The following is a 10,942-nucleotide window of genomic DNA, read 5'->3' as shown; positions in this document are numbered from 1 at the left end:
TGTAATAGGACAAATCCTGGATAATTTCTGTAATAGGACAAATCCTGGATAATTTCTGTAATAGGACAAATCCTTGATAATTTCTGTAATAGGAAAAATCCTGGATAATTTCTGTAAATGGACAAATTCTTGATAATTTCTGTTACCTAAGGGCTTGATAGTACGAGTTTATAATGGATTTTCTATCTGTTAGATCCTCTGATTGAGTTAGGACGGATAATTCTACAGTTCTCTTCTCCGAGATAGATTGAAGCCTATATCAGGGTTCAGAGACATTAAACCACATTTGTTAGAGAACCTCTATAAAGGGACTGTATGCGTAGTTTCAAATGACCCTCCATACAAAGATGGCAATGCCAGATTCGCAACCAAAACCTTTAAAGCTTTGTCTGATCAAGTACGTCTTAATTAAATATCAAAGTTAGTGATTTTGAAAACTGATCATTTTTAATTGTGGTTTCTCTACAGAAGTGACTTGCGTATTTTTACTGCAGGAAAATTATAAAAATTATCAGAATTAAACACTTTTAATCTAGAGAAACGACAATATCTTCCACATTATTGATTAGATAAAGGTTGTGAATTGGGCATTGCCATCTTTGCATGGAGGTTCACTGGAAATTACGCTTACAGTTCCTTTTACTTTGGAATAGGAAGACGACCTTTAAGCAATATTATTTGAATTAGATGTTTTATAAATCAAATACAATACATTTGTCAGTAGCAACACATGAAGTGAAATTTTAGGTCTCTGTGAGCTGCACAATTGCTGCATTTTTTGGGTTCCATTTTAGAACAAAATTATTTTAAGAATATAGTCTTCATAAAAATTACATTGTATAATTTTCAATCTATATTTGAACATTATTGGTTTCCGGGTGACTTTTTCATCTAATTAAAAAAAAATCAGTTTTCTTTAGTTTTTACCTCAAATTCTAGAGAGGAAATTAATTTGTATTTTTAGACATATCTAACAAAAGTAAAACTATGAAAGCGGTTTTAATACTTCCTGTTAACAAAAAGTTAAATTTATTCTTTACTTTTTTTCAAAATGTCCCGATTCCTGAGACCTTATTGATTGATTGATTTCGATATAATCCACCAAATGAGAGAGTAAGGTACATTCTGAAATAACGAATAGTGAAAAAATAATATATTTAAAAAAAAAACTTAAATTAAATGATATATTTTAAGATGAAAACAAGAAATAAAGAATAAATTTAAAACTGAACCTAAAATTAAATTATCTATTTCAAAATAAAATCTAGAATTAATTGATCTATTTTTAAATAAAAACTAGATATAAATGATCTATTTCAAAATAAAAACGAGAATTAAATGATTTTTTTTAAAGTTGAAAACTAGAATTAAATGATCTTTTTTTAATTGTGAACTAGAATTAATTGATCTTAATTAAATTGAAAACTATAATTAAATATTTTTAATAAATTAAAAACTAGATTTAATTGATCTTTTTTAATTTGAAAACTAGAATTAATTGATCTTTTTTAAACTGAAACCTAGAATTAATTAATCTTTTTTAAAATGAAAACTAGAATTAAATGTTAAAACAATTGGCGGGCGTCGGTGACTAAGTTGACTAATTGAGTTGTAGACTCATTGTTTAGATGACTGGTTGACTCGTTGACTCATTGTTTAGATGACTCCTTAACTCGAACACAAAAATTGCAAATGGAGGAAGGTTTGATGGAATAGTTAAAAACATTAGTAAATACTTCTGAAAATATAAACCTGGTTGTTTAAGTGGAATTTACTAAGAATTGCAAAGTTGTTTGTGGATTTGTTTTTTTTTAAATTAAAACATTTCACTGTTTCAATTTTCCTTTGTGGGAGGTAGAGTCGGAGAAATTGTATGGTTTGGATTTGGGGCTGGTAAAGACGACATTACGAAGGGGGGGGGTTTAGGAGAAAGATTTATGGTCAACAATGATCTATATCAAAATAAAAACTAGTTTTAAATTGGGGAGGTTATAGGAATTTCTTTTTCATTTCCGGCCGGAAGTGCATTTATTTTTCCGGTCATAAAATCAGGATCATTTCCGGTCGGACTTCCGGATGAGGGTCCCGCTTGATTCATCTTGGATCCTAGTTGTCTGCCTCCTCCGGTAGATTTTCCAACACCTGGATTCAAAATTATTTTATGAAACTATTTTGGACTTTATTATATACTTGTTACCATTTAAAAGTGGTAAGACCTAAAGGAAATCTAAAGCCTTAACCTGATGTGAGTAAATGTACAGAGTATGGGAAAGAATGAATTTACAAGTAAAAAAAGAACAAATAAAATTATATAAATGAATCATGGGAAAGTCGGAGCTTTCTGGCAGACTCTCCGCCTTTCATTCGCCTCGTCGCGTACGACGAGTTCATTTTCCGACTTCTTTCCCTTTGTTATAACTAACTTTCATTTCGGTTTTGGCCCATTAAAATCCTATTTACTCCTCCCTAGTGTCAAGCCATGTTTCACGCCTATTGGCATGAACTTAAAATAGAATTCCCGGTCCAACGGTAGTTACGATTTTCCCCGCATTCAAATCTTCCTCGCGTACAATCTTCCTGGCGTTCAAATCATGCGTTAAAAGCATGTTTTCTGGGCTGGCATCTTTAAATGGATAATCTCCCTACATGATATTCATAAGGCGACTTATCGTCCGTCCCACTTTCTGTCCGACCTAAAGCTTTGTACAAAAGAGCTAATACGCTGCAGTAATGTTTATAGGCCGGACTACTTGCAATCCGAGCTTAGGTTCAGGTCCGTATTAGGACTGAAGGGGTTAAATCAATGGAACCATCCCTATTCCGAACAATTGAGCTCACACCGGTTACAATTCATGTCAGTTCAAGTCAAGAAAGAAACTTTAAGTGAAATTATTTAATGAAACTATTGTGGACTTTATTACTTCTGCAAAATTCAATATAAAGGAACTTTAAGCGCAATTTCAAAGGCCCTCCAAGCAAAGATGGCAGTGCCCAATTCACAACGGTACCTTTGACTGTTTAAGGTTTTTTACAATTTTCAAACTCAAAATTTAGATATATGGATTTTTGTAAAGATCAATACATTAATGTGAACGAGAACAATAAAATCAATAAATTCAGAAATGTTAAAATCGTAAAATCTCTTAAAAATTAAACAAATTATAACCATTAACCCGGATTTTGAAGATATTTGCAAAGTTTAATAAAGCCAATTTTTTAAATATAAATCGATCAATAAAAAAATAAATATTCAGGCCACATCAACATTGAAATTGAAAAATCTACCCGATTCACAATGGTACCCTGTTAAACCTTTATCTGATAAATAATGTGGAAGATATTGTAATTTCTAGTTTAAATTGATATGAGATGAGATCACCCTGAATATCGAATGTAATGTAGATCACCCTAAATATCCAATATGATATAGATCACCCTAAAATTTCAATATGATATAGATCACCCTGAATACCAATATGATATAGATCACCCTGAATATCCAATATGATATAGATAACCGGCCCTGAATATCCAATATAATATAGATCACCCTGAATATCCAATATGATATAGATCACCCTGAATATCCAATATGATATAAATAACCGGCCCTGAATATCCAATATGATATAGATCACCCTGAATATCCAATATGATATAGATCACCCTGAATATCCAATATGATATAGATAACCGGCCCTGAATATCCAATATGATATAGATCACCCTGAATATCCAATATGACATAGATCACCCTGAATATCAAATATGATATATATCATCCTGAATATCCAATATGATATAGATCACCCTGAATATCCAATATGATATAGATAACCGTAAATATCCAATATGATATAGATCACCCTAAATATCCAATATGATATAGAAAACGGCCCTGAATATCCAATATGATATAGATCACCCTGAATATCCAATATGATATAGATAACCCTTCTAAGCTACTCATTTCACAATCATTCCTTGTTTCTAAGCTACTCATTTCACGACCATTCCTTGTTCCTAAGCTACTCATTTAAGAGCCATTCCTTGTTTCTAAGCTACTGGCGAAAATGTCGCGAAATATTGGAAAATTTTTAAACTTTCTTTCTAAACTATTTCATGTTTCTAAGCTACTCATTTCAGGGCCATTCTTTGTTCGCAAACTACTCATTGCTGGGATATTTCTTGTTCCTAAACTACGCAAGAGCCATTGCTTCCAATAATTACCAGAATAGCATCCGTAGGAAAAATCATCTGTATTTTTACATTTTTCGCATTACGTTCACGAAATTTCACGATAATTTGTTTCGCGAAAAATAACTAAGACTGCGAAAATGTCGCGAAATATTGCGACATTTCTTTATGAATTTTGCATTTTTGTTTCGGGAAAAATGTAAAATTTTGCAAAAAAAAAGTTTGCGAAATATGAAAAAAATTTCGCGATATTTCGCATTTTTTCGTGAAAGTTTTCTTTCGCTGGACACCCTAAATTCTTGTACCCCTTTATCTTTGTGGGTGAGCACTCCCATTTATTTTCTTAAATTCTGGGTCAAGAGAAAGAACAAGAATGGAATTTCTTACTTGTACTTATCACATTCTTTCAAAGATGCACGCGTATCCATTATCTAATCAATTTAACTAAATATATTTCATCATCAATATCAATATATTTTATCATCAATATCAATATATTTTATCATAAATATCAATATATTTTATAGATATTCTTCAAATATCACATATATACTATATATATATTGATCTAGTATGCCATCAATCACTTTTCATAGATAAAATATAAACTGCAAGATTAAGAATTCGATCAACACTTTCTTACGTTAAGAACGTAATCTTCTGGATTAGATTGAGATTAAATTATTTTATCATATTCTGCAGCTTTTAAAAGGAAATCTAAATGTCAGGCAGTAATAACTATAAGGGAACACGTTTTTTTATTATTTTATATTATTATACGGTAGTAGGCAATTACATCGCTACAATGAAGTCGACATTTTTATTTAAGTTTTAATTGTTAACAAGTTTTTTCGAATTGTAATTTTACAAGTAATAAAATAGCAGCTTTATAGTTGACATCTTCTCTTTGTCGCCATGTTTTTGTGTATCTATACTGGTTAAAAGCTTGATATAAATCAAAATTTAAATCAAAAGTCGTCTTCATTATATGGATATAATTGCCTTCCACTGGATCTCAAAAATAATTCAAGAAAGTGTAATTATGAAAATTTAATGAAGGGACTGTAGATCGGTAGGTTTGGACGAAGTTCCGTTAACGAAACGGAGGTTTTCGAAAATAAACGGAAGAGTCCGTTATTGAACGGTAGAAACCGTTAATTTTTAAATCTCGCGGATAAGCCGTTTCTGAAAATAAATTTACGGTTGAAAACGAACCGGATTTTTGTTTGATTTTTGCTTACAATTGCATTTGATGTTTTTAAATGGTATACCATTTTAAATATTAAAAAAAACTAAGACAACCTTAATACTGTGCCGTTAATGATTTCTTGAACCGTGAGAGAATTTTTCTGTAATAACTGTTAAAAATTTTCTATTCACGCTATTAATAAAATTGAGATCGTTAACTAACGGTAGCTTAAAAAAAAACCCGGAAAATACCGCTAACGAAACGAAGTTTTGTTCTTACCCTAAAAAAACTAACGGCTACCTGTGATTTAATTTTAAAAACGGTTGGAACAAAACTTTAACGAAACGGCTTGAAAAAGTTGAAACGTGCCCAGCCCTCAGTATACGTAGTGGAAAGTGACTTTCCACAGTTAAGAGTGGCATATCCAACAGATAATGGTCCCTTCTTTAAGGGAGTCTTTGTGAAAAATGAAAAGGATGATAGGCTTACGGCGAAAAATAAGCGCTTTTGATTGCTACTAATCTTACTTCTATCTGTTGCGTCTATAAGGAGAAAAGACTTATACTGAAGAACGTAGCGTCCATACAAATTCAGAAAGTTGAAATTTACGACTCGTATCGTAAAATAGCCTATCTTTTTAATATGTTTTGACGAACGATTGATTAGTTTAGATTGTGGATCTCTCTAAAAGTGACTTGTGCATGTATGCAGCAGAGACAATGAAGTAAATTGTCGGTACCCAGCATGTTTTAAGTTAACCCTATCTCTGCTGGGGTACTTGAAAACCAGGATATGCTGGGGGGGGTCAATTTGACCCCCCCTCTAAATCCCATGTTTGATGTCCAAATATGACAAATGATACATCATTGGAAAGCTCTTGTCCTCTACTTTTAGAATCTGCAAAAAAATTTGCAAATTTGCAAACATTGAATTTTTTATCGCAAAATCCAGTCATATAGTAAAAATGTTTGCAAACAAAAATTGTCCAAAAAATGAAAAATTATACATTTTTGAAAAGCCCTTGACCATGCCATTTCAAATTTGCAAAATATTCTGCAAAATTTTAAATAACCTGATTTTTAATCAAGAAAAACTAAAAATGTGCAAATTTCCTTTGACAGGTTGTTTGCAAAAAATTTGCAATTTTTTTCTCGCAAAACTTGTGCAATTCGTTTCCTTATGTCAAAGGCTTTCCAAAAAGCTAAATTTTTTTTAAATCTGACAAGTGGAAGTGGGTCAAAACAAAGATTTAGTTTGTTACAGGAAAAAGCAGTCATTCAGGCAGTGTGCCTGAGGACTCAGGCAGTTAGTATTAAAGCCCGGTTTTAGGCCTAAAGGGAGGGCTTTGGGTATGTAGGAAAAGTCAGAGAATTTCAACAGCCTCAGACCAATACTTTTTGAGTTATGTAAAAAAACTACAGGGGGGGGGTCAAATTGACCCCCCCCCCAGCAGGAATAGGGTTAAACAACGACGATATCTTCCTCTTTTTTGTTCAGACAAAGGCTTAAATGTCGTTTTTAATCGAACATGCGAGTTTATAAATGAACGATATTACGTTTATAAAGTCTCTTGATTTTGGGAAGGCATACTACAGTGATAGTCAGAAAACAATGAAATAGGAAGACGACATTATAGCAATACTTAAGTGTATTTGAAGTTGTTACTAAGCAAATAGTTTTATCAAATCCTGAATTGAGTGAAATGGGTCTGTCAACATTACAAAATTGCTGTGTCTCATGCTTATTGGACTTTTTAAAGCTATAATTTGATTCAAAAAGTCGTCTTCTTATTTCAGAGTTTCTGGTTACCACTGTATTCAAGGTACAAACTATACCTTGATGGCCTCCTCTGATTGGAGCTTGAGTCTGTGAACTATATTTGAGTAATGGAACCATCCTGCAGCCAGCAGAACCAGAACCACCACCATCTTCTCCAGTGTACTCCAGCTCAGGAGCTAAACAAATAGATATTATATACCTGCTTCAGCACTTTAAGATTTAGCTGAGACTTCTAAGCTTATACTTAAATTAATAAACAACCTCAACCATTACTAAACCCTACTTTTACAAAAAACAGCTAGATTCAATTTTGTTTGTTAGGAAAGCGTATAATTTCAAGTAACCCTCCATCAAGTAAGATGACAATGCCCAATTTACAACTCTACCGTTAAAGACTTTGTTTGATCAAGTATGAAGTAAGTATAAATTATGCATAATGTTTTTTTCTTTCTTTAACCTGTTTATTTTCATTTAAAAACTTTTCTGCAAAGTGACTTGCGAATTTTTGGCTTATTTGAAGTTATATAGAAATTTTCAGAAATAAACACTTTTAGAGTCGGAAACGACAATATCTTCCATAATTTTGATCAGATTAATGTTTCAATGTTACGCTTGTAAATCGGGCATTGTCATCTTTGCATAGAGGGTCACTTGAAATTATACTTACAAGCCCTCTAATAATTAAAATTGCATGTCCCAAAAGTTTTTCATGACAATTCTACAACATATTTACAGGGACATAAGATTAAGGAACAATATAATAAAAGATTACTGACTAATTTTTACTGAGTATTTTTTATCAACGTCATTTTTGCTGTGTGTCATTTTTAATAAATGTAATTTTTGCCATTTACCACTTGCTTTTGCTCTACAATGGTTTGCGTTATATAAATACAATGAAACGATAAAAATAATTCTTAAATAGGAAATCGTCTCAATTGTCTTGAAACACATGACGACCAGTGTACAGGGATGAAAGAATTCATCAAATGTCGTATTCTTTACTTTCTGATAATGGAATGTTGCAGATATTTAGTTTTTTAATTAAATGATTATATGGAGCTCTTTAAAACTGTTCTCGTATATTCATGGCTATTTATTATTTTCGGAAATACTGAAATTTGCGTAATATAGTATAAAACTTATTGAAAAATTGTCAAGACGACATTTGATAAATTCTTCCGATGTATTCGTTATTAAGGGTTTCACTGTATGACGACCATAAAACACAAATAATATAACAATGTATAAATTTAAGGCAAAATTTCGTTTTCCGCATTTTATATAGTTTTAAAGGAAAATACTTCATAATTTGACAATGTAGAAATAAAGATTGAGTAAATTCCGTACAGTCGTCTTTGATTCCCTGCAACTGTAAACTCACTTTGCCAAATCATTAAATAAGCCATATAAAATCAATATTTATGACAAGAGGCATAACTTTATCTTGAAATTGTCATATATTAAGTGTTTCAAGTCGTCTTTTCAGTCCCATACTTTGTCTTTATGTAATTTTTGCTAAATGATTGATCTTTAAAGCAAAATATATATGTCGTCTCCCTTTTTCCAAACTTTGGAAAAAAAAACCTACACAATTTTTATTAAATGGAATGAAATTGTATAAGGATGAAAAAAGAATAGATATGCTAGTATAAAAACTTGCCGCCATTTTGCATAGGTGTCAATACAAACTTTCTTTGTTCTTCTTAGTCAACAATTTCTTTTTTAAATGATCTGAAATATAAAAATAAAAACAAAATCTGCCGAATCTGATAATAATATACCCCTCCCCCACCGCAGTGGTTCCGAGGGGGGGGGGGGAATGTTATCGTTAAAAAAAAAATCAGGTCTGAAAAAGCGCGCTCACATTCTTGGTCGGATTTTCTAAAAACTGAAAATATTTGTCATCATGACGTATTGCAGAGTTCACTCGGAAAAAATCGGCGTCCTACGAGTTATATTTATATTTTTTCAAACGTAGTTGACAAGAACTCGCGCCTTTTCTCGCAACTAGCTTTGAAATCAGTTGTGGTCAATTTTTGTATAAAACAGTGGCCTCGTTTAAATCAATATAATGAAGACGACTTTGGTGTTTGTGTTTTAATCTCAACTAAACGGTTTCTTTTTGCAAGTTTACGATTAAATAAAGAGAAACTGTAAATTTTCGGGTTCTCTCTGTTTTCATGTTTATTGAAAAATTGAAAAGAATGTCGTCTTCTTTGTATTGATATATTCGAAGATGACTATTTTTATAAATGACGATGTCAAATCTCACAAACTTCTGTTTTAAATTGTGGAATTCCAAATTTTTTACAAAATAAAATTTCGTTGGGGCAAATTTTTGAATCTACTACCGGCCATAAACCTTCCCTGGGGTCATGTGAGTTACAAAAAAAATATTTGGGCCTGGTTTGTTCAGCCGTTTTGATATTTATTGAACACAAACAAAATACAGACGAAAATGTAGAAAGAGACAACGATAATATTGTGAAATTCATTGAATTTTACAGGATAGGTAAAGTAAGTACTGAGGTATAATAGGTATATAAGGTATAATAGGTATATAAGGTATATAAGGTATATGCTCAGGTTTGTAAGTAAAGTAAGTACTAAGGAATACTAGGTATACAAGGTATATAAGGTATATGCTCAGGTATGTAAGTAAAGTAAGTACTAAGGAATACTAGGTATATAAGGTATATATGGTATATGCTCAGGTATGTAGGTAAAGTAAGTACTAAGGTATATAGCCTGTGTATTTCACTGCTTTCTATATGTATGTGCGTCTCATTCAGGGATATTTTAGGAACTTGGAGTAGAGTGTCGGGGAGTGGGAGGGGAGTGAAGGAAGTGGAAGGGAAGGGAGGCATGCATAAGAAATATCGAGGATGTAAATGGTTTCTGAGAATCTAGGTTACGATCCACTCTACTTCAAACTAATCTCTTTATGGAAAAGAATAAATTTTGAAAAATATTTAGAAAATGGGTTGGTTATAAAGAGGGTTCCATACAACATGAGAATATTAAGAAAATAGGATTATACAGAGAGTTCCAGGAAACATGAGAATATCAAGAAAATGAGATTTTACAGAGTGTTTCAAAAAACATGAAAATATAAACCGTACTTAGCCGGACGTCTGGCATAATGACTGGCTGCCTGGGGGGGGTGGTAATTGACCCCCCTTCTATTTTCTTATTGTGAATCAAATCTATAACATTTGATTCATTTTTGGAATGCCCTTTTTTAATAATCTGCAAAAAAAATGCACAAATTGCCACAAAATATATATTTTTGAAAAGCCCTTGACCCGCGAATTTAAATGTGCAATAAACATTTGAAAAATTTAAAATCTAATTGTGTATCCAAGAAAAACTGAAAATTTGCAAATTCCCATTAAAGGCGTTTGTGCAAAATCTATTCAAAATTTCTTTGCAAAAATTGTGCAATCTGCTTGGTTTTTTATATAGACTTTCCAGAGAGCTATAAAATGTTAAAATTCATTGACAGGTTGTATGTCTAAATAAAGATTCAGTCTGGTATAGGTAAAAAAAGCCATTTAAACGGTATGCCTAAGGACTAAGGCAGTAGGTATAAAAGTCAAGCTGTTAGCCTTATGTGAGGGGCAAAGGTTATTTAGAAAGGCCAGAAAATTTGAGCTTCATTGCTAAAATACTTTTTCGCAAAAAACAAAATGAGATTATACAGAGAGTTCCAGAATACATGACCATTTTAAGAAAATGGGATTATACAGAGAGTTCCAGAATACATGACCATTT

The 10,942-nt window shown here is 31.8% G+C and overlaps 1 protein-coding gene across 1 annotated transcript in view; it reads right to left on the bottom strand.

The window, feature by feature from the left end:
* LOC111711707 (uncharacterized) overlaps positions 1 to 8,920 on the bottom strand; it is a gene marked incomplete in the record, with an annotated part of 9,471 nt that extends 551 nt beyond the window's left edge. The window contains 3 exon segments of the mRNA XM_023486127.1: positions 1,983 to 2,142; positions 7,222 to 7,341; positions 8,829 to 8,920. Coding sequence (XP_023341895.1) covers positions 1,983 to 2,142; positions 7,222 to 7,341; positions 8,829 to 8,841 — 293 coding nt within the window.
* Between the last annotated feature and the right edge of the window lie 2,022 nt (positions 8,921 to 10,942).

Source organism: Eurytemora carolleeae, unplaced genomic scaffold (genome assembly GCF_000591075.1).
Source record: "Eurytemora carolleeae unplaced genomic scaffold, Eaff_2.0 scaffold15, whole genome shotgun sequence".
Classification (NCBI taxonomy): domain Eukaryota; kingdom Metazoa; phylum Arthropoda; class Copepoda; order Calanoida; family Temoridae; genus Eurytemora; species Eurytemora carolleeae.
This window is presented reverse-complemented; position numbering and strand designations above follow the sequence as displayed.